The sequence below is a fragment of the Sparus aurata genome, chromosome 17 (genome assembly GCF_900880675.1).
Source record: "Sparus aurata chromosome 17, fSpaAur1.1, whole genome shotgun sequence".
Taxonomy (NCBI): Eukaryota; Metazoa; Chordata; class Actinopteri; order Spariformes; family Sparidae; genus Sparus; species Sparus aurata.
The window spans coordinates 19,328,993-19,354,524 of NC_044203.1; the positions used below are offsets into that span (position 1 = coordinate 19,328,993).

At 41.3% G+C, this 25,532-nt stretch overlaps 2 protein-coding genes and 1 long non-coding RNA gene across 8 annotated transcripts; 2 read left to right on the forward strand and 1 right to left on the reverse strand.

Moving 5' to 3' along the window:
• The first annotated feature begins 2,345 nt into the window (after nt 1-2,345).
• LOC115566610 (FXYD domain-containing ion transport regulator 6-like) lies at nt 2,346-12,734 on the forward strand. Of its 4 annotated transcripts, XM_030392478.1 has the most exons (11): nt 2,353-2,636; nt 3,651-3,905; nt 5,258-5,314; nt 5,436-5,462; nt 7,710-7,733; nt 7,958-7,984; nt 9,488-9,562; nt 11,750-11,786; nt 12,230-12,264; nt 12,349-12,385; nt 12,471-12,734. In XM_030392478.1, exons 2-10 carry the CDS (start codon nt 3,863-3,865, stop codon nt 12,351-12,353), a joined length of 330 nt encoding a protein of 109 aa, XP_030248338.1. In that variant the 5' UTR covers nt 2,353-2,636; nt 3,651-3,862; the 3' UTR covers nt 12,354-12,385; nt 12,471-12,734. The 4 variants fall into 4 exon arrangements, with proteins under 4 accessions (XP_030248340.1, XP_030248341.1, XP_030248338.1 ...); XM_030392480.1 differs by lacking the exon at nt 3,651-3,905 and having other exon boundaries at nt 2,346-2,636; XM_030392479.1 differs by lacking the exon at nt 5,436-5,462.
• Nucleotides 12,735-12,976: 242 nt separating this feature from the next.
• On the forward strand, nt 12,977-16,360 carry LOC115566708 (uncharacterized). The gene is made up of 4 exons (XR_003981071.1): nt 12,977-13,597; nt 14,394-14,429; nt 15,462-15,499; nt 15,582-16,360. It is a non-coding gene; the product is annotated as an uncharacterized LOC115566708 (long non-coding RNA).
• A 395-nt stretch (nt 16,361-16,755) lies between these two features.
• nfkbid (nuclear factor of kappa light polypeptide gene enhancer in B-cells inhibitor, delta) lies at nt 16,756-25,384 on the reverse strand. Of its 3 annotated transcripts, XM_030392651.1 has the most exons (13): nt 25,359-25,384; nt 25,163-25,239; nt 22,367-22,503; nt 22,227-22,260; nt 21,328-21,515; nt 21,053-21,234; nt 20,618-20,723; nt 20,377-20,523; nt 20,230-20,278; nt 19,410-19,567; nt 18,969-19,085; nt 18,657-18,821; nt 16,756-18,556 (listed from the first exon to the last, which is right to left on the reverse strand). In XM_030392651.1, exons 2-13 carry the CDS (start codon nt 25,176-25,178, stop codon nt 18,485-18,487), a joined length of 1,371 nt encoding a protein of 456 aa, XP_030248511.1. In that variant the 5' UTR covers nt 25,179-25,239; nt 25,359-25,384; the 3' UTR covers nt 16,756-18,484. The 3 variants fall into 3 exon arrangements, with proteins under 3 accessions (XP_030248511.1, XP_030248512.1, XP_030248510.1); XM_030392652.1 differs by lacking the exon at nt 25,359-25,384 and having other exon boundaries at nt 22,227-22,257; nt 25,163-25,317; XM_030392650.1 differs by lacking the exon at nt 25,359-25,384 and having other exon boundaries at nt 25,163-25,317.
• Nucleotides 25,385-25,532: the final 148 nt, after the last annotated feature.

A 25,532-nucleotide genomic window follows, 5' to 3' on the forward strand; every position in this document is an offset into this window, starting at 1 on the left:
TTAAGGTGAAATTGGATGACCTGGAGGCAAAAACATCTGGTCGTAGATGTTTTGCCTGAGGCTGTTATTACTGTAGCTGACATTCAAATGTTGCTGTTTTGGATGCTAAGTGTTTTTAATGTCTTTGTGTGTATGTATGAATATGCTGCTGCCTGTCTTGGCCAGGACACTCTTGTAAAAGAGATTTTTAATCTCAATGAGTCTTTTTCCTGGTTAAATAAAGGTTAAATAAATAAAAATAAATAAATGATACCTCTATATGACCCATATAGGCAAACAAGACAGTCAGCAGGAATATTGGCAATTTCGATTATATTTTTTCCTCATTCCTGTCACTGGGTCAGATTCTGATTCTTAACTGGGATACATAAGTCACAAAAGTAAAACTATTTATGCTGCTGAGGATTAAATGAAGAAGCTGCTCTGTAGTCTGGTGGTATGGCACTAAAACAAACTGTCATACCTGATACTTTTGTTTCACCACCTTCATATTACAGTTATTACATAGCTGCAAATGGATACACTGATAGATACAAATGGATAACAGCTTTGTTAAGCCACAAAAAGACAAACTTTCCACCGTTCTCACGTTTCCCTGTGAAATTGCCATTGGCACTATTGCCTTAAACACAGTGTAGACTACCACTAGCAGCCTGGCTAATGTCCAATGTAAAAAATAAATTGACCATATTCGCACAGCAGCCATTTTCCTCTAACATCACACTCAGGGTGGAAAGTTAAACTGTGGTACTGCTGTGTTCTGGATTAAGCTGTGTAAACATAAGATTCATACAGAATCTGACAAATCATTGACTAAAAATAGAATAGAAAGTGAAATTCCAGAGAGACATGGGCCATTTTGCAAGGTAAAACCAAGCACTTGATGACTCATTAGCTTCTCTCAGACAACAGCATTCAACCACTTGTTAGCTTTACTGTATGATAGTGTAAGACACAATAGGAAAGGCATAAATTAGTTCAGAAATATCAATACATATCTTGGACACATTTTTTTAAAGCCTGGAAGTGGCTGAATGCTAACGTTAGCTAGTAGGTCAGCAATTATGATGTTTTACCTCATAATATAGCCCAGATTTCCTGCTACTGTGCACAATGGCCAACATGTGAACAGGATCAAATGGTGGGCAGGTTTTGTTTCTTACTGATCCAGTGGAAAGAATGCTGGTTTAGAATCTGTCTCAAGTCACGGTGGTAAGGGGGGTGTGGCTCTTCCTGTTTCAGTAGCCCAGTGAAAGGGTGTATAATATAGTAAAGTGAGGCTTATAGGGAACCATTCTACACACTGATGTGATTTTTCTAGGATCATCACACTTTGCAATCAGTATTTACTTCAAAGGGAAGCAGCAGCCAATAAAAAGGTGGGTATAGAATTTTGGTAGAATAACTAACGAGAAGTTATCATCGCCCCGGTTCCCTCGACAAAAAGCCTATGCGATGAACACCACCCTTGTGTTTTTCGAAGTGTAAATAAAATCAACCGAAATAAAACGTTAGCCTATTAACAGACTACATTGTGGTCGCATGGCTTAAACATCGCCACCACTCACAAAATGTACATGCTAGACAAATTTGAGATCTGCAGTTGGAACACTTCCGCTTCTACCCACAGGGGCCACCAGAATCAACACTAACTGAAAGTTTCTTGTAGCTGCTTTAAAAATAGAAGAACAAAAAAATGTGCCTTAAGTCTCCTGCCTTCAACACAGCTGGTGAGTAAAGAAGACATCCTGTGTGCACTTGATGTTTTAATGGGAAAACTATCGGCGCTACAAGTCCTGTGTGCAAGAGCAGCGCAATAACAAAATTCCATGAATGTCTACAGCTAACTAACAACAACAGTAGATAGATAACACCCTGGATATCACAGTGTGAGACGACTATTGAGACGAAACCCGCTGCCATCGAAAGCCAAGTCCGCTCAGCTCTGCATTTTCCCCCAAGCGAAGAGGGAGCTCTTGGCAGTTTGTTGAGGAAGAGACCTCGGGAAGATAGTTTTCAAGTGGCTGAGAGAAAACTTGTCTCACTGACAGACTGCAGTGGCCGTGAAAGTGCATCGCTGTTTATACTTTCACTTCACTGCACTCACTGTCAGTAAATCACAGCACAGCACAACAGGCCCCTCTGTTTGTCTGCCTGTGACTCTTATATATCTGGCTGTGGTGGGGAAATGAGCCTGATTTACAGGTCATTAAGGAAATCACGTTTTATTATCAGCGCAGGCACCAAAACCAGATGGGAACAGTCTCCCCCTGTGCTGTGGCTGCCTCTCTGTTGTTTACCTCTGAGCAGGGCAGCACAGGATCGTTTTTTGGGACTTGCACCCCGCCCCCCTCTCTCTCCTACTCTCATTCCTGAGCAGAGACCAAGGAGGAACAGATCTTTACTTGCTACAGCCGAGTGCTGAAGAGTCTCCTGTGAATGCAACGTGTGTTCCTGAGTTTTTGGCTTCTTTTTCATGAACAGAAAGTTTAGCGTTACATATTTTCTGTCTCGGCTAAAGTGAGAAAGGGAAGTAAGGAAACTTTCTTCAAAGTTGAAGCAAAGTTCGGCTCAGAGGCAGGGCAGAGACAAAAATCCTCACTCAGATTTAGAGTGTAACAGGAGGCTGATGCACGGTAAGTCCATTTGAACGTCCGCATGTTTTATTTGTGAACTGAATAGTGAATGCATGTGCGTAAATGACGCGTGCCATAACGCTGAGGCCGGAAGTGCAGACGCCAACAGCTGAAATCTGCAGGTCACAACTGCAAAAACCAAAACACGCACAGTTTGTGTGTCTACAGGTTTGTCCGTGTCTTGTCGATGAACGAGCGCGTTCTGAAGACTTACTCCAACTCCAACCCCCCCCCAAAAAAAACAACTTCCAAGTGAACATGTGGTCGTTCAGCCTAATGACCTGCGAGAACTTTTTACGCACACGGACTCGGTTTTGGTTTCGCAATTTTTTGTCGCGTAATTTGCCTGTTGTTTGCGTTTTTCCATTTTCATTTTCTTTGTGTTGTTTGTTTGTTTATATATTTATATATATTCCCGAACAAGAACAGGGTCACATGGCTTTGTCTGTCCAGCACTTATCACCCTCGTTAAAATGAGTCCCGTGCTCCCAAGTTTTGAATGATCCACAGGCCTGTGCGTTCATTTGAAGGAGCTTTTTGCACCGGTGTGCTGATGTGTGAATGGGCTCACCTGTAAGGGTTCATGTAAGCCATCCTCGTTTTATTTTAAATTACAAAGAGTTCATGTTACTCCCACTTTATTTATTATCCACTGTAATTAATTTGTGTTGTGTGGTGTTGTATGAGTGGCTTTCCTGTCCCCCCCCCCTCCATTATATTCCTCTGCACCACTCAGAAGGCTAACAAACAAGATTATTGGATTGGTTCTTGTCGGAATAACTCCCCATGTATTTGTTTGATTAAAGCTGATTGGCAGGCCTTTGTTGTTAATCCTGCTGGGGGGGGGGGTTGAACTGTTCATTTCTCCCCACTGCAGCTCCATGTTCACACCCCCCACTTTAGTCATGCATGAATCCCCAGCAGTGCTCTGGGCCAAGGAGGGGAACCAGCTAACGTAGGCTTTGATCCTTGCAATGCAAAACATTAACATTTTTTTTTTATTCCATGGCTTAGATTTCCAGTGTGGAGCCGTGCCTACCTGCATCACATTTTAGTTGTCACGTCTTTGGATTTTCATATGTTCTATCACGCGGCTGTGAAGCCAACAGCACTTGCAACCATGCACCCAGTCCCCTTTGGTCCTCCTGCAGCTCCTTGAGCCGGATCACGAGTCTGGTAGTGGAACCTTAGCCTGTAAACATGGGCGTGTAAGAGACCCTCAGAGAATGTCCCGGACTACATTTGAATGGGAAAAACAGCCCCAAGGAGGTTCGTGCTCCAAGACTAGACAACCCAGCAAAACAAATCCAAAACCCACTGACCAAATATCACATGCAACTCAACACCAGCCTTGCCTTGCACCCCTCCACTGCCAACGCCTTTTACTGAGCCTGAAATAGACCCTCTTCACTTACCAAGAGTCAGGAGGCCATGTTATTAAAGACACATATTCAGATAGCGCAAGTGATCCATTTACCAAGTGTATAGTCAAGAAGGAGCTCTGTGTGGTGTGGTCTCATTAAAGGGACACTCTGCTGAAGACCAACGCCCTCGTTACTAGCGTGTTGTGAAAACGGTACTTTATCCTCCGTGGCTCCTGCGGGAGCTTACTGAAAACTGAGCAGTAATGAAACTCTTTATTCTGTTGCATTATTGGGTTTTAGTGTTGTTTTGAGCATGGCCTACACACAAGGCTAAAAAACACGGATATCTGAGCCTCTGCCGGTTCACTTTGGACTGTTCCTTTTGCCCATTTAATAATATCATATTGAATAAAGCCTGTTTTCCCATTTCTGAGCCACGACTGCTCTGGGAAACAACAACTCGCCCTTAGTAACCTGAGCTGGCTGTTTGGTAGGCTCTGAGAGGTATTAGAGGTGGGCTGCTGAGGATTTTTGAACACAGGCTTTTCTCTGTTCGCAAAGGCAGTTTCACTCATTATTCCAGTAGGGAGGTGAGAACACCGATGCCGGTATCAGAAATGTGTCTGATGCTGCCTAAAAAGCTGTATTGGGTATCTGTGATTATGCAAATCTATGCGCCGACCCGACATCACGTGATTTACCAGCCCCAGAATAGATTTTTTTTTACTTCACAAGTACCCAATATCTATAAATGGCAAGTGACTTCTGTAGGTTCAAACAACAAGTCTGCAAACTTTTCATTCATAAGTGACTGTCAAGCTAGATAATAATGAAAGAAAGTTGTACATTGATGGTTGTAACCTGAGCTTTGCTATTCAACAATGACGGCATTCATTTCACATCCGTACAAGATTAGTTTAGAGCTGTTGCGTAATGATAGTAATAATGCTGTGTTGAAATTGAAAGCGCTATAATCAGATCAAACAAGTTTGTTGGGAAGGAAACATGTTATCAGAACATCTCTGTATTTTAGTTTGGTTATTTTTAGTCCGGAGAGAGTCAGTGAGTCTCGAAGTTAATCTGTAAATCACCTAAAATGAGCCTCGACTTCCTGTCACTGCGGGTCTTAAAAGCAGTGACCCCAACATGTGAGGGCGGAACCTAGCCTCTGCAACGTATCAAGACATTTATTACTTCTCTTTATTGTTATGTGCTTTTAAAAAAAACAACTCATTGCCGTCTGTTTCTTATCAACAGGTACAATGGATCTTGTGGTGTTGGTGGCGTTCAGCTCGTGGCTGGCTCCTGCACTCGGTGAGCATCATTCCCTCTTTGAAACCGACCTGTGCGCCTTCACTTGCTTCCCCCCCTTTTTTCTGCAGCTTTGGTTATGTTTTAAGTTCCCCGATGTTAAAACAAGCTGTCTGTACAACAGGATCAGCGTTTGGCAGGGAAGTGTTTGGTAAGTTTTCCCTGCATACGAGTGGCCACTGGCAGCGCATGGCCATCTGATGTCTGGAGTTCCGTTGCTTACTTGCGTGGTATGGCTGCTCACCATGTGCTGGTCGAATGTGTTGAAAGTGCCTTTGTCTCGTTGTTAGCGTTAAAAGTGATATTGTTTTCAGTGTGATTTACTTTATGTATTTTCCATTTCAAATCATCTCATGGCAGTGTGTTGCTGTGACAAAAGGCCATGTCAGAGTAGTGTAAATGTTTCTTTAGACCGCAGTTTGAGCTATCATTTATTCAGACCACTGCCAAGTTTTCTGGTGTTAATGCAGGGCCCGGGCTTCGCTTGGTTTGTCTGTGTGCCCTGCATGTCATCAGCTGGGCTTGATGTGAGAATGATTTGCCTACACTGAGGGGGTTTGTTATCTCCTCTGACACTTCGGTCTGTTGGAGTCAGACCTTGTTTCAAAGGCTTGTCAACACCAATCTGGAGACATGTGTTTTTCAGACTAACATTAGTATTTACCGCCTGATAATGAGGTCAGAGTTAACTCGTGCGCTGCAGTAAATGGGATTTGAATGTAAAAAAAACAATTGGGCTCAAGGTTTCAGCTGCATAATACTCATTTGTAACAGTTAATGTCAGATTGTATTGAATCACGTACATCAGCGGCATGATTCTTTTATTGTTTCCCAGAGAAATCTGTCAAATTTAGCATCTAGTCTGTTTTGATGAGCTGTTGGAAGAGTCAGACTTGCACTTTTTTCACTTGATCGAACAGATTATCATTTATCCGTATTCAACATCAGACTTCAAATTGTATACATAAGCACAACAAGCAGGGCTGGCTGACATTTAAAAACCCTCTCTTCACAGTCTGTTGAATATTTTAATGAGAGCTGTAAGAAATAACACATTAGCGATGTGGAATGTTGTCTGGCACGAGTAGAGAAGTATTCCTGAAAACCTCCAGTGTGCTACTCTGAGGTCACTCAGTCCTACCGTGGCTTCTCGTATAAACAATGTGTTTTCATCGCTAGACCAAGTGAAGTGAAGTTGTCTCTCTAATTATTCTCATTATTTCTTAATCATTTCTTCATGTCACTGAACACAAGACAAACATTGCAATATTCAGCTTGGGTACATTGTGCTTTCTAGCACTAACATTTAAAAGACTGGAGCATGAACCCAGCCGACATGATTTTCCACATGGGAGAGGAGATGTGATGGAGCAGATGGGGGCTGCACTTTCCCACATCCCGAACAGCAAACAAGATAACACAGAGCAAAACAATGAAGGCACAGGAGTTAAGCAAAGGTGTGAAGAGTAGCATCATTCCACTATGTGGAGAATGTGACTACTCTGGAAAATGGAGTCTGAAAAGGAGACATACAGACATTGTTTAATTTGGGGTTAGCACTAGAATAGGTTTAGATACTGTAATGCTCAAACAACACGTCAGTATTCCCCCCTTCTTTCTGAAATGCTCTGTTTTAGATCCTCCCCATTTTGGGCTCCCCCTCCAAATATCGATCATCAATCAGTTCTCCTGTGCCAAACTATCCGCTAGGCATAAATTATGCAAATGTGTGACGTGGTGACAAATTGTTTTTCTGTGGGAGATTGAAGCTTCTGTTGGTGCTTTGACCTTTTAACTTTTAACAAAAGATTTTGTACATGAATAAGAACCTATATGAAACACTTTAGGAATGGGTCTCCTTAGCAAGTTGCTCTTTATCATAGAAGTTGGTATCTTTTTGAAGATATTTTTGCAGAGCTCGTTATTAACTCTGACTTTCTTAGTAATAAGGATAATAGGACGCTTTTACATCAAAGCTGCGACAATTAGATTAGTCTATCAGAAAGAATCATCAGTCATCAGTCAATGTCAAACATTTTTGGCTCCACCTTCTGAAACATACGATTTTACTGCTTTTCTTTGTTAGTTATGAGAGTAAATGTAGAGGTTTGGGGTTTTGGACTTTTTTTGGACAAAATAAGTTATTTGGAGACTTGAAGTCACTTTGGGCTTTTTTTTTTCTTCTTCATTTTATGGACTAAACAATCATGAAATTAACTGGCAGATAAATCAGTAAGAAAGAACATTTTGGGTTTGATACTTTGATAGTTCGATACTTACCTTTTTGGTCTCTCTCTCGAGTTTGCCAGTACCACCTTATTTTCCATTTGCTGACAAGCACTTGCAACACCATGTGAATGCCTCATGAAGACTAACGATTTTGCTTCCCTTTGCACAGCTTCAACGGCAGATAAGGACAAAGGTGGGTATTATTTGAACAGAAGCTTAGAAAAGTCAAATTAAGATAAGCTGCACACTCGCTTTCAGCTGGCCTGTAAATTGGCGCTGGCCTCAAACTGGCTAATGACTAGATGAATGACTGAGGCCTTAAAACTGCTGAGTAGCTGTCACATCATGAGTACTCTCTGAAGTGTGTCAGTGTGTAAATCTGCTTCTCATTTATTTCCTCTCTCTGTTCTCTCCCAGCGGACTATGACAGCGCTTTTCAGTATGGTGAGTGTTGAGCAGATGAACGTGGTCTTTCAAATGACACCGACACAGGAAACATCTGGGAGGTCGAGACGAATTGGCATTTTCCACTTGTTTTTCCAGAAGCGACGGAAAAGTTTCACCTCAAAGGCCAAGCTGCTGGATTAGTTTCCCATTTTTCTAATCCTGTCCACTATGCTGTAGACCAGATTTTAAATTTATCCAAGGCAACAGAGTGCAAAGAAATACTCAAATGCTCATATTTTATGAATACCTGCCATCAATTCCGTATACTCTTTATTTTTCACTTTATTTGGGCAGCTGACCATTTTTGTTCATGTACCTTCCTGGTCTATGTGAAGATTGCTGAAGTGGCTCCCAGCACGTGTGTCGGGATTCCTCAGGGGTTCCCAAGATATTAACAGGGTTAAGAAAGAAAAATCTAAATTTCCTGTTCTCTGTACTTTCATCTCCTCAAGCCTCTAGAATCCTCAAACAACCTGAGAGGGGAAATTTACTCATTAGTCAAAAGCTCTTCAAAGTGCCACAAGTGAAAAAGGTTGAGAAATACTACAATGAAGAATTGATGAAGCCTTCTTTGATGAAGCAACTTTGAGACGGTATACCAGATTAAAAAAAAAACTTTATTTGAATATGATTATGATTTTTATAGTGGTAGTGTGTATAGCCATCGTGTAAGCCAACAAACTTCAACAAGCCTAATCCAATATAAACTTAAGAGCCCTGTATCATTCTGAATTTTAAACTTGAGTCTGACTGATACTGGATTTTTGGGGAGGATGCCAACCCTGTATACAGATATGTAACAGAGGCAGGATATGTTAGTTTCACAATGAACGTCATTCTCTAAAATGGCATCGGTGCACTGAAACAGTAAATGCTGAAAAACATCCAATCACGTTAACACTTCAAAAACTCAAAAATCTTAGCAAGTGTATATGTCTAATTTTAGTCAAACTAGCTCATCACACTTAATATAAGAGTCAATCACCTGGAAACTAGCATTTCATTGAGATAAATGGGACTTGGTTTTAGTCAATTTTCAAAACATTCCTCGATTCATTCCTTTATCCCAATCAGTACCTAAGGTAAATAGGGTCTGTTCTGGGCCGAGGTCCATCCTCCATCCAAGTTTTGTGGAACAGTAGTTTTCTTGTAGTACAGGTGAAAACATACCGGCTCTGACTGACCCAGAGCCTGTGTCGCAACATTACAAGGTTCCTCCTGCAGACTTTGTAACTAGTCTCACTTGAACAGACACCATCAGAGTTAAAGCTCACCATAGCTTTTGGTTGATTGCAGCTCACAGGAATTTGTGGTGTCCCAACATGGCCATTAGGGGTCTGCAAAGCTTTCCTGCAATGCTGCTCCTCAATTAAAATGTGGTTAAACGCCTCACAAAAGGCTTTTGAATTTGTGGTGTTTTGTAACTCGGAAACATTCACATATGACTGTTCATCTCTACAAGAACTACAAAGTGTTGTTTTTGTTGTTTTTTTATTTCAGATTATGAATCTCTGAGAATTGGTGGCTTGGTCTTCGCAGTGGTACTGTTCCTCATGGGTATCGCCCTCATTGTCAGTAAGTGTTTGACTGCCTTAAACTACTGCCTGGTCAGTGTCCCCACACTGTGATCCCTGTGTGTGTGTGAGTTAACCTCATACACAAGTAGGCCACTGTCCCTCTCTGAGACGTCTGGAAAGGGAGGCACACAGACACTTATTGCACAATCTCAGCGCTCAGCTCTCTCAGTATCAACATATCACAGCTATTTGCCCTTTATACCTCACCCCTTTCCTCGCTCAGTGTCCTTCCAAGGTTCCTCCTCCTACCTGCCAGCACATGCTGTTACTGCTGGTGCTACCCCTGAAACAAAAACCAAGCAATAAATTATTCATGGGGACCCACACACTCTGCTACGCTGTCTCTCTGCTTCTGTTCGTCAATATTCCTCATTGCTCTCGAGGAAGAAATGAGTGTAAGGCTTCGTTTCTGAAGGAAACATGCTATACGAATGGTTACATTAAACTAAACACCAGTGGATAAATGTATTGAATTTATAAATGGTCTCTGAGAGGCACAATCTGATATCCAAATGTAAGCGGATCGCCACAGTGACAAAGCTGAAAAGGGTAGAGCTGCTGTCGCCGCTAGATTGATTGACAGATCATTAAAGGAGAACTCATTTGCTTTTCAGTTTTTTCCTTTCCTTCAGTGTGTTGTGTGGGTTTTTGTGCATGTAAAAATGTAAAAGGTCTTCAAAGTTTAAAAAGTCCATAGTCCATGCCAATGGGAGCTCCCCACTCCCACAGAAAACACTGCTCCTTAAACGCCTCGTCAGCCATTCTGCCTGTAAATCAGTGAGTTCATCACACTATGTAACCACATCACACATTTGCATTTTTCCGTGTATTCACTGGAGAAATTAAGTTAAGTGGAAGCTGGAAAAACGACAGAGCTGACCAGAGACATGGTGAGTGGTGCTGGCTCAGGCCTGTGCTAGCTGACCAATCGGAGCAGACTGTGTGTGTCTTAAAGAGACAGGAGCAAAAAACGGAGTGTCATTGACTACATTCAAGTAAAAAAAGATTATAAATCTGACAACAAGCATTATATTTCCCCTTTGAATACATAGATTTAACAGTAAGATAAGAGTTACTCATGTTTTCTTGCTATTAAATATGTGTTTACACACTCAAATAATAATAAACTTTTAACAAAAATCGATTCTCTGAATTTTATTAACATGTTCTATTTTTAACTCACAAATTACTCAGAAGTTACATGTGTGATTAGACTTCAACGTGATATGACCTTAAATGGTACATCAAGTGGAACATCTGTTTGACCAAGAAAAAGGTCTTGTTTTGATAACCGCTTGTGAAAAGTCAAATACTCCCAGGGGCCAGAGGCAAGTCTTACAGGCAGAGCATACAACGGAACAGAAACTTCGGAATTTTTTAGGCGTTTTAAACATTTGGATTTAAAAAAAAAACTAAACGGGACATTGTTGATCGCAACCGACACCCGTCAGTGTCTCCTCCTGTCAAAATGAGCGAATAAAGGATGAGTGTTGTGTTTCAAGATGCTCACAGCTTTATTCTTAGTCTGGGGAGTATGTAGGTCACTGGCCCAGCTATTTTGTTGAGCACACCAAATAGTCTAGCAAGTATACTATAACCGCTCAAGCTTGTCACGTAAAGAGCTTGTCTGTGGGCCTAACAGACTGCTTTACTTTAAGTTACATACTTTAGTTAAAGGACCAATGCAACCATGAGTATTTGTAAAGACAACAACTAAACCATTCATCATGTAAAGACTGTATCATCTGTCTATAGTGTCTGGAGGCAAACTAAAGTGCATCTTAATTACATAACTCTTTTGTAGACTTGCTCATAATATCAATGCTACTAGTTGGAACTTATTCACCATACTGGCTCCTGTATAGTTTGGCAGCAGGATTTTTGCTGTGATTTAGGTACATTGATGTATTCTTGAGCTCAGGCCAGTAAGCTGCAAGCTTATATGGCCTCCCAAGGCATGTAGCCCAGATGGGCTTATTGGCACAAGAGTATTCCTGCACCTATCAAGGCCTGGAACAACCTCCTCCTCTTTTCATACACTGGGTGGGGGAGGGTGCTTAGGGGTACACCGCTGACTGTGAAAGTTTCAGACTTTATTTTAAGATATATAAATCTATATATATAATTTTACATGCCATTTTAGACGTGCAAAATTGTTTCTTCATGTCTTTTTCTCTCAAAACAGCCCGGAAATGTTCCTGTTCGAAGAGTGACCAGTCAAGGTAAATTAAGTTAAAAAAAAACAGATTAAACAAACCAGATCATTATTTGTTAGAAAAAGAAAAAGTAAATAACTTAAAGTTCCAGTGTGTAGGATTTAGTAGCAGCTAATGGTAAGGTTGACGATTTCAACCGGCTGAATAAGCCAGTATTGGGTTAGTCTATTCTGTGCTACTGTCGAAAAGAGATGGTGTAATATGGCAGACTCCATCGACAACTGTAGATAAAAAAGCTCCCTCTCAGTGACAAAACACAACAATTCATAGTTTTGGGTGATTATACACTAATGAAAGCATGCCAATAGATCCCCCCTAAACCATACACAATACACCTTTAAGTTTTCTGAAAATTAGATTGAAGCCCTAAAATCATTTAGTTGCACAAACCCCTTCATTCAAGCATTTTCATTATATCACTGTTAAATTTCCTTTGCTCTTCCTTTTAGGACCAGGGGTCCTGATGTGGAATCTGTTCCACGGGGTGAGCATTTGTCTTTTCTTCTGCAATAATAACTAGGATTGTTTGTATCTTCCATGTAACAGTCATCTAAAACTCTTTCTACAGCTTAATAGAGACTGAGGCAAAGTGCAGTGGAGATATGGTAAGAGTCACACCAACCTGTGAACCTTTCTTCCGTAAAACAAAGCTGTATGAGATTAAACTTACCGCCCCCCTCTTCTTCACAGTGTTCCTGACTTTTGCCATTAGGTGGCAGCAAATACTTTTGATCACAGCTGAGGACTCTCTTTCCATGAACACATGCTTTCCTTAAATTTCATAAAGTTACTGTGCTCCTTTTTTTTTCACCTTTTTTTTTTTTTAAAAAGAATGTTTTTATCATCAATGACTGTTACTAGATGATGTGCCGACTTTATATGGTGGTGATTAGCGTTTGTATTTTTGTGACTTTCAGACTGATGCAAAATAATAAAACACATGTTTGAACCAAATGTTTCTCATGCATCTTTCTTTTAATTTTATCTTGACACCCCCCCCCACCCCCACCCCCACCTTATTCTGCTGCACTCCTGCTTATGCTGACGCTGCAGCCAGTTCAGTTACACATGCAGTAGTAACTACCAGCAGCAGCGAGCGTGTGAATGATTTATGTGCTGCATCGTGCACAGCTCTTGGAGAAGGCTGTCTTTAAAGAAATATAGTTAATTTAACCTATCTGTGTTCACTGCTGGTCATGCAGGTTCTCTACCACAGTGAGTCCTGGCAGCCCTCTGCTGATGGAAAAGCTGCATATGTAGGCTGTATTTTCTCCCTGGAGTTGCAGGAGCAGGCTGACTGCACTGCACAAAAGACGGCATACAAGACAGAAAATGGTGCATTTGGTGCTTACAGGCTCCCTTTTACATTTTTTTAGAAAGAACGTGTTCGGCATAATAAGTAAGACACTCAAAGACCAAATCCTTCAATATATATTTTAAAATATCTTCTTAATAAACCCTCCGACCCTCATTGCACACAGAAGCCTGTGTGATACTCAGTAGATTGAAGGTGGTATAATTGACTTATCTACCTAGTTCACCTGTGTACACCACTGTTGGCGACCTGCTATGCCCCTGTAGTCCACACCCTGGCAGCTCCTTTGTCGTTGTTCGGGGAGTATCCCACTGCTGTGAATGCAGTGTTTGGCTGTTGCCAGCAGAGGGTCCCTGCTGAGTTCACAGAGAGGCTTCTAAAGCAGTTCCTCCTCCTGTCCTGTTCAGCTGGATCCAACCTCAAACTGCAACCCAGCAACCTGCTAAGTAACTGGGAGACGGAGCACTTCTGCATCTCTGCAGTGCAGCCATGGCCACCACAGGTTTGATTGTTTTTTCTTATTTTATAGGATAACTAAGGGTGTAACATACATTTGTAACAATTACCTACAGATTGTCTGAGTTGAGAAAATGTGTGGTTTGGTTCTTCTGTGTGTTTTTAATCTTGAGTTATTTATCTAGATACCCTATCTTTATGTCGGTTATTTGCCTGCTGCATTGTTGCTTCATTGCCAATTTACTCCTGATGCATAAAAAAGGTTCTTTAGCAAACTCCCCACTGGTGTTAGCAAATAAACAATATTAAAGATGGTTTTGCTTTTTTTTTTCAATTTGACCAATTTTTGGCAGAGAGAAAACCGTAAGAAATACAAGCTGCCAGCTCAGCCACTTGGGAGTGAGGGTTCAGCAACATGCAAGCCGCATTATTGACTCTCCGATATCCTAACAACCTGCCAATGGCTGAAGCCTGAAACACACTTATTTTCAAAACAAATCACTTCATGAATCTTAATTAAAAGTGTTGCATTAAAAACTGCTGTCTTTTTAATCTCTAAATCATCTTTCAAACACTTTTTATGACTCAGGCTCTGTTTTCGATGATCCCCCTGTATCCTGCTGCTGGCTCGTAACCCACTTTTTCACTGGTGCATCTTATTCTGCTGAGCAAAGATGCTGCATTGAGCTCCTCTCAGTGGTAAAAAAAAAAAAAAAAAAAGTCCTGAGGAGTTGTGGAGCCAAGCCTGCAGAGCTGAAAAGCTGCAAAACCTTGCCGTGCTGCACACAGTCTAAAGTCCATATTCATTCAGCACATTAACTGACCAGCTTCTCTCTTTGCAGAAAGTATGTTTCCAGACCGAAGTGACTTTGATTATGGTAAGATTTAACACCAACTACTCATCACAAAAACCCAAAGCACAATGTTAAACATATCAACTTTTTCACCACAGTATAAGTCGATAATCATCACTCAAGTGGGCTTGTCCCGTACGGTTCTGTCCTTTGTAGATTATGAGACACTGCGAACCACAGGGGTTATCCTCGCTGTTATAATGTTTGTCTCTGGCATTTTAATAGCCTTGAGTAAGTTCCTCTTACACGACACTTCAATACAGCGGCTTTATCACATTTACATAAGCACCTTTACCATGCCACTAATCTGTCATTCCTCATACAGGTAAAAAATTCACAAAATGTGTAAAATCCTCATCCAAGTAAGAGTTGCTATGCAAGGCTTAGCAGTGGATGATCTGCCTGTGCATGCTGTATGACTTTGACTTGAAGGGGATACCTGACCAGTGTGGAAAAAAAAAATAATAATCTTTTCCAGTAATGTTCTTTGACTAAAAACTGAGTTTCCCACATCTTTTTCCTCTCCCTGCCTTGGATGCCTCTTCTCTAAAACACCCCCCCCCCCCCCACCCCCACCCCGCCTTCCCTGTTCTGCATAAACAAACCCCGAAAAACACACTTCCAACACATTAAAGAGTTTACGCCGAACCCTTGTGTGACAAATCACACGTGGGCGGCGCTTTCATGTCCTCTTTATCTCGATGCTTGCTCTTGATTTTTAAAAATGTGTCACCCTCCTCATGTGTTGGCAGTGAGTGGGCAGTTATGTATTCTCAGTCGATCGCATGCCGCTTGTATGGCAAGACACGAAGAAAGACAAGAGCTGCTGTTTGAACGGGACAAAAAGCTGCATTTTGGTCTGAAACCTTGTAACTCAGAACCCTGTGGCTTCAACTGCTTTTGGTCCCTGTTAATGGATCCACTTGATCAAATCCAACTCCAAGATGAAGTTGTGGCCACAGTTTTCAAGCTTTTTTCAAGCTTTATCATAATTAGTTAAATGCGATTATTAAAAATAATAATGATAATGATTTACTTCCTTGTTTCTGTTTGCAGTTCCAGCTCCTCTGCTACCCAAATTCCAAAGACAGAGGGTAAGTCGATCAATCAGTCGATCCATAATGATAATTGTTTTCTCTGCAGTTCTCTCTGATTTTCTCACTTTTTCCTCTGCAGTGCCTCCTCAAACTGTATAGAAAGCAGCGGATATACTGGAAAAAGAGGAGGTCGTCACAGGAGCCAAGCCAGCGAAAACACACCATGGCCATTCCTCTCATGGCTGATATACCTCTGCCAGCTGGATGATCAAGAAACTGACTCGGTTTCAATGAGTCTCCTGTTAAATTCTGTAAAAAGTCCTTAGTGAGCAACATATCTATCTCTAGATTGCTCAGTATAGTAGAGTGTTGGGACTAAACCCTCGTCTAAGACAAAAAAAAAGGAAAGAAAAATACTCCCAACCATGAGACATGATAAGGTTGTTCAATCAAATAAAATGCAAAAACTGTTGTCTCTCTTCCACATATTTTACTCCAAATTAAGGGCATGATTAATATTTATAGAACAAAAAGCTCTCCAGTTGAAACAAAGAACAGCATGCATCGATCAGTTGTAACAATTTACCTTTATTTCTCTTGATTTCTGTTCATATTTAGCTCACTGGGACTTTGAAGAAAGAAATAGCATGAAAACAAAATGAAGACACCAATAAATAGAACAGATACATGTAACAAAACAAAATATCTCGATGACAATTGACTCACAATGTCCAGTAAGGTATTTTATTTTGAAAATTCTTTTAACAAATATAATATGGATGTGATGTGTATTAAAGCGTTGGTGTGGGGGTTTTATCAGCAGGCTTTTCTTCTGTCTTAATTGAGTTGAAGAAAAAAACTAAATAATTGTCTGTAAAACAATGAGACCACTGTTTCAAATAAAGGTCTTGTACGCAACATGAATTCATCAGTGTCGTTAGTAACCTTGTAAAAGCCTGATTTAATAATGATGTGGCATTAAAATGATCCTAAAGTGACGCACATGTAAAAATGAGAACATATTACCATCATGTTGTTTATGAAGACATTGATCTTTCCTTTGTGCCAGTGTCAGGAATTTAAAATGTCTAATGTATAAGGTGACACATATGTGAAAGGCTTACTTAGCACCAAGACCTCATTTCACCTGTGACTAAGGGTCACTATCACGGCAGTAAATGTCGGTGAAAGTTGTGTATGAAGAAAAAAGAGTTAAAAGTGACTGACACAGCTTTCTAGTGGGATGTTGTATTTTCCATCCGGGTAATATCTGAAGCCAGATCTAAGTGGGACTCTTCAAAAAATCTAATGGAACTTTTTAAACACAGTGTTGTTGTACTTTTATTCATGACTCATGACTAAAATGTACAGTTAGTCAGACGATTTGTCACCGCACTTACTCATGTAATGTCTCTGTGATAAGAACATTCGTCGTCGCAATCGGTTTCAAATACATAACAGTTTTACACAGTAAAGTTTCCTTTTCTCAATAGAAAATACCTGATGATACACACAAAAGTATGATGCATACAGAAAGAAAGTTAAATTACAGGATTGATTATTCTCACTTTGAACACACACATTCTTAACATAAGCACACATGCTGACTGAAATCATAACCGTCACTCGGTGTATCAATATGATAACTTATCGTGATGGGGGCTTTCGACGAGAGGGTCGGAGGGGTTTCAGGGACATTGTCCTGGAGGTGATACTTAACGATTTCATAGAAATCAACATTAACTTGGAAGTGTAGCCTCTGAGGAAAATGAATATGACTCCGCTTTTCACAGCACAGTCTATACACTGAAAACAATAACTAGCCAAAAACAATTTGCCTAAAACACTGACTCTCAGTGAATTTAAAGGTGCAATATGTAAGGATTGTCTGTCGAAAACATAAAAGAAAGAAAGAAATTATCGTGAGAATGTGAAAAAACAGCAGTTTTGACACAATGGTGTCTTTGTAATGTGTTGCAGAGGAATCTGCTAAAATAAACACGCTAACCAGCTAGTCACAGCCTGTACTGGTCCACAGCTCCTGTGCTAGTGATGTAAGCACAAACATTTCCCCGGTGCTCTGAGCTCCCAGTCTGGACTGCTAGCTGCACACCTAACTGAGCTGACAAGCTAACGGTAGCTAAATTTAGCGGGAGTTAGCGGTTATTCTGGTGATATGCTGCCCCCCCATGAGTATGAATGCGACAGGCCTCCTATTCTTAAATAATGCACCTTTAAGTATACATTTCTATTACATAGGTTCAATGTGAAATTTCCCATTAAATGCCAAGTTTTACATCATGTTGAGTCAATGTGAATAAATTCAAATAACTAGATTATCTGATTGCGAGATTTGAGATTATTACAGGAGACAGAAACTTTTCTGTATAATATTTGAATAGTAAACATTTAAAATCACATTTTGTTTATGTAGAAGAATAACCACCCAACGTTTATGTATAAGACAGCATTAATTTATATTAATTAGACTAAGTTATTAAATTTCACATTGGCTCAACATTAGAGAAACAACTGAAATAAAACGGGATGATACATTTGTATGAAATTAAAGTATTTAAACTCACTGTTGTAGGCAAACTATTTCTTGAGTGTTGCATCTACTTTAACACTTCACTCTGTGCGTAGAAGAATGTTTTTCATTTCTTTTCATTTCAAAATGCTAAATATATTTTTTGGGCCAGAATAAATACATAAATTGAAGTGTCTCTAGCAGTCAGAATTTAAATAAAACAACAGGAGCAGTTTGTTAAAACGGCTCCATGGAGGAGTAAAATGTTTCACCCTGTGCATGGAAAAAATAAATAAAGCACTACATTTTTACAGACACTAAATCAGAGGTTATTTAAGGTTCATAATCCATAGTCCAATGCAAACTGTATCGAGAGATTAATATGCTCAAGAGTTTGTTAACAAAATATAGGCCAGAGACTCCCAAAACAAAATAACAATAAATCCCCTTGTCAACAGAGGCAACATGTTAAAGACTCATTCCCTCCAAATGGGGATTACAAGTGGTTCAAATCATTCCTGGTCCTGTAAGGACACGTTACGTCGACGGGAGGAAGCGCTCCGTTTCTTCAGCATGAGCTTGAGCTGGAAATGAAAAGATAAATTAGGATGATTATGAATTAACCTCGACAACAACTGAGACGAGACGTCCCTGGCTGGCTGTTAAAATGATGGGGTGGCTCACCTGCTCTCCCTGGAGGCCGCTCTGCAGCAGGTGAGCTGGCTGGTCGTTCTCCAGGTTGCGGATGCTGGGATCAGCTCCCCGGCTCAGCAGCAGCCGCAGGATTTCTGCCTGGTGGGGGTTACCATGGAGACCAGCTGCCATGTGTAAAGCTGTGTGGCCGTGAGCCTATAGAGAACAATTGCAGCATGACTCAGAGGGTTTACAGTCAGGTGTTTGTACAGTACGGCAGATGTTTGTACATTCACATAGACCTGAAAAAACACAAGCCTATTTAAAATCCACTTCTGAGTGTCACGTCCGTGTGGGACTCACTTTCAAGTTGACAAAGTCTTTCATGTTTTGCAGGGGAATCCTGAGCAGATATCGCACCAGATCAACATTCCCCTCCTTGACAGCCAAGTGCAGCACGGTCTTGTTACTTTTGATTTCCTGGAATTGAGAATTGGAAGTGATGGAAAGAACAGAATGAAACCACAAGACAAAACCACAAGTCAGACTGAGAAGTTTAGTGTCAAACACAAAAGAGCGACTAGGGAGGGGGAAACTAAGTCAAACTGATGACATCATCGTAGTTAGATAAACCCTGGGCACTTCCCCTATGAACTATAACTATGACTGAAATGTCAGCGTTTAGAATGCTAGACTTTGATGTTACTGTACGTGATTGCTGACCCACTGGTTACTGATCTGTTCATTCATTTGTGTTTTAATTGCTCATATGACATTCAGAAAATGGGGGAAACCGTCCTTTACCTGGCTGAGCAGGAACGCCCCATAATTGAGAAGCGTCTGCACGCAGGAGAGCTTCTCCGCAGCCTTGTTCTGAAGATTAACATCAACCAGCCCACTGCTGGAGAGAGCCTTCATGGTGAGACTGTGAGAAATGGCCGCACAGTGGAGGGGAGTCATACCTGAGTTAAGAAGGAGACACATGTAGCATTTTAATCAAAGGCACAGTACGTCATTTCTGAAGCTTGGGGTGTCCGAATCAAAAGAAAACAAAAAAGTGTACCACAGGATCATGGGAGTCTTCATTGTTGAACAACCAACACTGCTTATGGAATTCTATCAGTATGTTCACAGACGAGATTTAAAGTTGAATTCACGTTATGTTAAGTCACATTCGCCAACTTCCATCATCACTCTTTGACTCGCTCCTAGAAGTTATAGCGACAGGCGACCAAGTTTTTAGCAGTATTTTGCATTCTTCAGTTGGACAGATATGATGTGTCAGTGATGATTTTCTTGCAATGCAGAATTTCTGTATCATGACGTTATCGTAATCGCAGTGAATCGTGATATACCCCTGGAATTTAGTGCATTTTTTTGCTCAATTTTAACCTTAACCTCTCTGCTAATGCCATGTGCAACTTAAATCAGACATATTCTAAATCAGAAGTTGCTATACGGTGAGAGTGGTGTGAAAAAGCCCACAGGATCTTCGATGTCAAGGTGCGTCTGAGGCTGTTGAACTGGCGGTGCTGAAAACTTGATCCAAATTCGAACACATGGCGAGCCTCCCTGTTTATTAATCATTTAAACTGTACTAACAACTGGTAAAACATTAAATTACCTTCAAAATTGCGGGCCTCCAGGTTGACAGCTGGCCTAGACAGAATTGCCTGTAAAAAAAAAAAGAACCGCTGTTAGGGTCTGTACTGTATAACTTTTCTGACCTGCTGTGATAGTCATGCTGTTTTGTGTTTGGGTAATTATTCACCTGCAGGACGACAGGTAAGCCATAGTGAGCAGCCAGGTGCAGAGCAGTTTGCCCTTTAACATCACAGGCGTTGATGTCTGCTCCTAATGACAGCAGATCTTGCACGATCTCTGGCTGGTTCGCTGTCACGGCCACCAGTAAAGCAGTCTGCACGAGCACACACGATTTAAAGATAGAAATGATGATCCCGTATTAAGTTTGTGATGTGAAGAAGTAGAGAACTTTGCAGGCTTTGTCATACCTTTCCCTTGTGTTCTTTGGCATCAAGCCTGCCTACGTCCCGCAGCCTCTCTGCAGCAACAAAGGCACACTCCCTGAGCCCCTTGGCAACGTAGATGTGCAGGATGCTAACAGAACAACAGCACATGATAAATTAGCTTCAAGCGAGCCTTCAAAAATCGCTGTAATCCCCACAACCAATTTCTCACTATTCCTTGTCACAGTTGCATTTGTCTTTCCATTTTATCTGAGTTTCTAATCACTGAACATTAGTGGCTGACACATTGATATATTTGGGTTCACAACATCTTTTTAGGATTGTCTAACTGCACATGTGGCTCTCACTGTTAGCTTGGGACTGAAACTCCTATTGAGGGAAATATCCTTAAACAACACAGTATAGTAAGGTTTTAGGTCAACCAGGAAAGAAAATGTGCCAACGTTTGACCCCACTCACGTGTCTCCGTCTTCATCCTGCCTGGTGGCTCTGCTGTAGTCCATCCCGCTCAGCAGCATCCTGGCCTCTTCCAGCTTGGTGGCATCCATCGATGAACCAAAGCTCAGCTGTGCGGCCTGACTGGGACCCAGAAGGGACCACGAAGAAGCCAGACTGGGATCTGCGACTGGCATAGGGCACTCCTGCTAAAAGGAATGCAGGGTGTGATTTAAGACTCAAAGGAATGATTGTGCCCTTACAGACGCAACATGTCAGTAGAGGGGTTTTTATCTTACATAAGTCTGAGGCATTGTGTCTCCAAAGACCTGCTGCTGCTGTGTGCCATATTCAGATGCCATGGGGAGGCTGTAGGCCGGCATGTAGCTGGATCCTGGATGACTGTTGTAGTAACTGAGTGTAGACTCTGGTGCTGGAGGCCACTGTTCATAGCTCACTGCCATGTCTGAGTAGCTGCTTGATGCACCTAGAATGGAGAGGATGGACTGTTAAAGATTTGACCACCTGTTGAACGTCGCTCCAGAAAATATAGGCGGTAGCATATCATCAACTGCTGCTAACTATGCTCTTTGCTAAGGCTATCTTTGGCTGTTGCTACTAGCTGCCGTTAGCTAGTAAGCTTAGTTAATAGGTGGTCCTATTAGCTGACTGAAGAAATGTAGTGTTTACATTGTGGTTAACAGCGCTCAGCAGCTTCATAGTGAAGACAGCCAGACACTACACTGGTCCTGAATACCCCTCAAGACTGGCTTAGGTCAGGCCTGTAGTTAGCTACAGTTGAGCTAAAGATAGAAACTTGAATTCAGAAGGTACACAGTTGTATTTTTTAGTTTAATGAGGAAAAATAGGTGTAATATAGTTCCTTTTCTGACATTCTGTCAGTCTATTATGTTCACTTATTTGGTTAAAAACTGCCAGACATTGTGAATGGAAGCCAAGTAGCTGCTAGCAGACATACAGACATAGGGACTGTCACTTCTTGTAGTATAAAATGATATAATGAGACAGGACAGCCCACGGCTAGCTCATTAGCATGCTAACTTTGGTTCTTTGCAACATAACACATAGAAGTCTTTGACAACAATGTTATTTCTTCTAATTCAGTTCATAATGTTAGTTCCTTTTTTGTGAATGTTCTAATGTTATGTTGTGTGTGCGGAAGTTGTCCTACTCTTACCTGTACAGGTAAATTGTTCTGATGCAGACAACTGCTGGGAGAAAGGGGCAAAAAATGGACAAACCATAAACAATCATGTCTTTATGAAAATATAGTATGATATTAAGTGAGGTGCTGACTCAGTTAGTGCGCTGCCTTACTGTCACGGTAGTTGTAGGAACAGGACTGGTGCTGGCCGTAGTGCAGGAGGGGGGGACAGAGGACGTCTCACGCCTTCTCTTCTCCTCCAAAAGTTTCTTCACTGTGGGCAGAGTGCAACACGGCTTCTCTTTTGGCGCTGAAAAAGAAAAGGAATGACCACTTGGTCATAAATTGTGTCCACAACTGATGGATATTTAAGTTTGGATGTGAAACAGAAAAAAACTTTTTTTCATTTAATCTTTGTTCAATTGTTGATTCATTCTTTGGGCTATATATAATGTCATAAAAAAGAGAAATCACAATTCCCCAGAGCCGAAAGGGATGTCCTCAAATGTGTTGTTTCTGAGCAATAGTCAAAACCCCCTTAAGAAGAACACATTAAAGACAGAAGTTGTCACATTGGAGAAGCGGCACCAAAACAAAGTTTGGTGGTTTTGATTGAAGAATTACCAAAAATGATTCATCACAATTACTTGTTGCTTGTTGTCCTTTCAGATTCATTTCTGGAAATAACATGTAGATGGGTTTAACTGTCAAGTGAGCTTTTTGTTTTTTGTACCTATGAATCACAAAATATGTCAAATAGAAAGTTGATGAAAAAAGAGTATGAGTATGGATAAGACGGACTTTATTAAAGCTGTAAATTGTCAATAACCCAAATACTACAAATGTGGGTTGACAAATGTAATACTATGGAAGAAAGATAAAAATCCTGCTGCAAGCTTAGATTGTTGATTTTAAGTCATTCAGGTCTGAATATTAACATCAAAAAGTTATGACTTGGATGTTACTGCCTGCTCAGTTGCTCCATGGTGGCAACTTTCTGCTCACCTTTAGACATCAATATCAAATCCATTATATAATGACTGTGGTTCTCCCCCCCCACACACACACACACACACGCTATCATTTCCATTAAACAGGTAAAGGCAATAAAAAAATAGGAAAAAACATTGCAAAACAGAATTCTGATGTTTCCAGCTAAAATGATGTGACCATACAGGTTGTTTCCTCAAAAAAACTTCAGCCCCATGCGCGAGAGATAAAGTGATATTTCCACCGTGTCTGTGGAACCGGGGCGCAAAGATAAACCTCCTCCATTAGGAACACAGATCGTGTGGCCGTGCAAAAAAGCAGACAGATTCATCAGAAAATCTAAGCATGGGATTACCACTGCTCATTTTCTATGACATCTTCCTGTCTCGCTCCATTACGCTGAGCAGAAACGCAAACCGCATCTTCCTGCCTTTGGTGTGTCAGAGGCACGTCACCACAACACGTGTAGCTGCCTTGTGCTCTCTGTTGCACCTACATGTCTGGGAGGCGTAGAAGAAGAAGAAGAAAAGTGACATGTCTCTCTTGTCTTTTCTGTCTTTTTTGAGCCTGTGAATGTTGACTGCTCAGGGTTGAGACAGCTCTATTCAACAGAGCAAATACAGGTTGCAAAAAGGAAAAAAGAAAGGGCTATAAATGCAAATCGGGCTGCGAGAGAGAAATGACAGTTCATGGACCTGCTAGTTCAGACTTTTGTTGGTTAGTCGTAGCGCCTCTCAACAATCTCACTTCCAGGTGAAAACCTGTCCTAAACAATGAGCTCCTGTGCCGCTGTGTGCGACAAGCCCCCACCACATGGTAAAGGTCACTTTATCAGAATAAATGACATCAGTCTGTCAGTACATTTCGATGACGCCAAGTTTCATTTTCAAGTTCAGGAGGTGTTACTACAGGTTACTCAATCCTTGACTCATTTGATCTTTACAACAAAAGGCCACTTTTGGCCTCGCTGCGATGAGGTAATGCCACAACATGTACCTTCTCAATCGACATTAAACAGTTGAAATGACCAGATGAGAGGATTTGCACAACACTCTCCCCCTGTAGCATCAGCTGAGAGAAACTAGAAGTGAGCTTGTCGAGAGTGAGAGGACGTCTTTGACACACATGCACATTTGAGGTCTACACCAATCGCCCCCATCTCTTCAGGCTACTCTGTGCTACATTCAAATTGGAGTTGTGGAAACCCCTGGACATTGAGTCATGTGCGTGGGAGGTTGGGGATTCCGACGACCTTTCACTTTTGACTGAGGGAAAGAGAGAAGTAGTACAGAGCCAATTTCCTCATTTTGTAGCTCAACAACACGACATGACAACCTGTGAAATCATTCAGCCCTGTGTAAAAATAAGGCACGAACGAAAGAGAGCTGTGCCGTCACGTCACACAGCTTGCTTGTCTGGCACCCACAGAAAAGGGGAACTGAAAGACAACCGAACAGGGGTGGAGGTGCATTAGGGTTTCCCCAAGCGCCTTGACTCTTGGATTCGCCCGAATTCAAGTCTAATTCAGCGAAAAGTGAAAGAAAGCCTCACTTAACCGTAGCTGATAGGTATTTAATCTAAAATCACTCTTGAACTATGGGCTGGAAAACACAGTATAACTATGAAATACACTTTGAGTTCACAGAGGCTCATTTCAGTCTGATTTATCATCTAAAGTCCCAAATGAAGTCGCAACAAAACCTTTCAAATGTGTTTAAGATGGAGGGATTGGTATGTAACGAGTCATTCGAGTGTATGGAACTGCCACTTTTAACTCATGGATGACCATTTAAAGAGATCACAGTGTGTTGTCAGTAACTAAAGTTAGGCTCAACCTAAAAACTTCAAGTTTAAGTTGTCATCACTACTGTCCAAACCCGTCCACATTAGGCTGTGAGGCTGCACTCAGTGTAAAATACAACACACAAGCAGTGACACATTGTACTCCTCACAAACAAATCAAAAGCACAAATACTCACATTTATCAAAGTGCATGTCAGAAACGGTGTTGCCTTGGAATCTTCAACAGGTCGTCCTCTTGGTCTCCGCTCTGAACCTAAAAACGTGATAAGAAGTGATTTAAAGAGCTGTGTGAGAGCCGATCTGTAACACGCTGGTTGCCTTTGAGTCTGACTGGCTTGTTGTCTTATCGCTGCTGCTGCTGCTTGTACACACAGAGCACGTTGTTCCTCATCACCGCCCCCAGCTGTGGTCCCCGCCCTCCGGCAGCAGAGTGGGGAAGCCAGACATTCACCGTTATGTCAGACCGCCATAAGTCATTAGAGTTGAGAAGAGTGTGAGAGAGTGGGATAAACAGTTATTAGGTATGTGAACGGCAACTACTACAAG

Bases quoted from the DNA above. Each gene is read 5' to 3' on its own strand.
- LOC115566610 (XM_030392478.1), top strand. From the start codon at position 3,863: ATGTCCCGGACTACATTTGAATGGGAAAAACAGCCCCAAGGAG. The intron at 5,463-7,709 runs GTAAGTTTTCCC...CCCTTTGCACAG, and splicing joins GTTTGGCAGGGAAGTGTTTG to CTTCAACGGCAGATAAGGAC. The intron at 7,985-9,487 runs GTGAGTGTTGAG...TTTTTATTTCAG, and splicing joins TGACAGCGCTTTTCAGTATG to ATTATGAATCTCTGAGAATT.
- nfkbid (XM_030392651.1), bottom strand. The intron at 18,822-18,968 runs GTGAGTCCCACA...TGTTCTCTATAG, and splicing joins AAGACTTTGTCAACTTGAAA to GCTCACGGCCACACAGCTTT. The intron at 18,557-18,656 runs GTGAGCCACCCC...TTTCATTTCCAG, and splicing joins GCGGCCTCCAGGGAGAGCAG to CTCAAGCTCATGCTGAAGAA.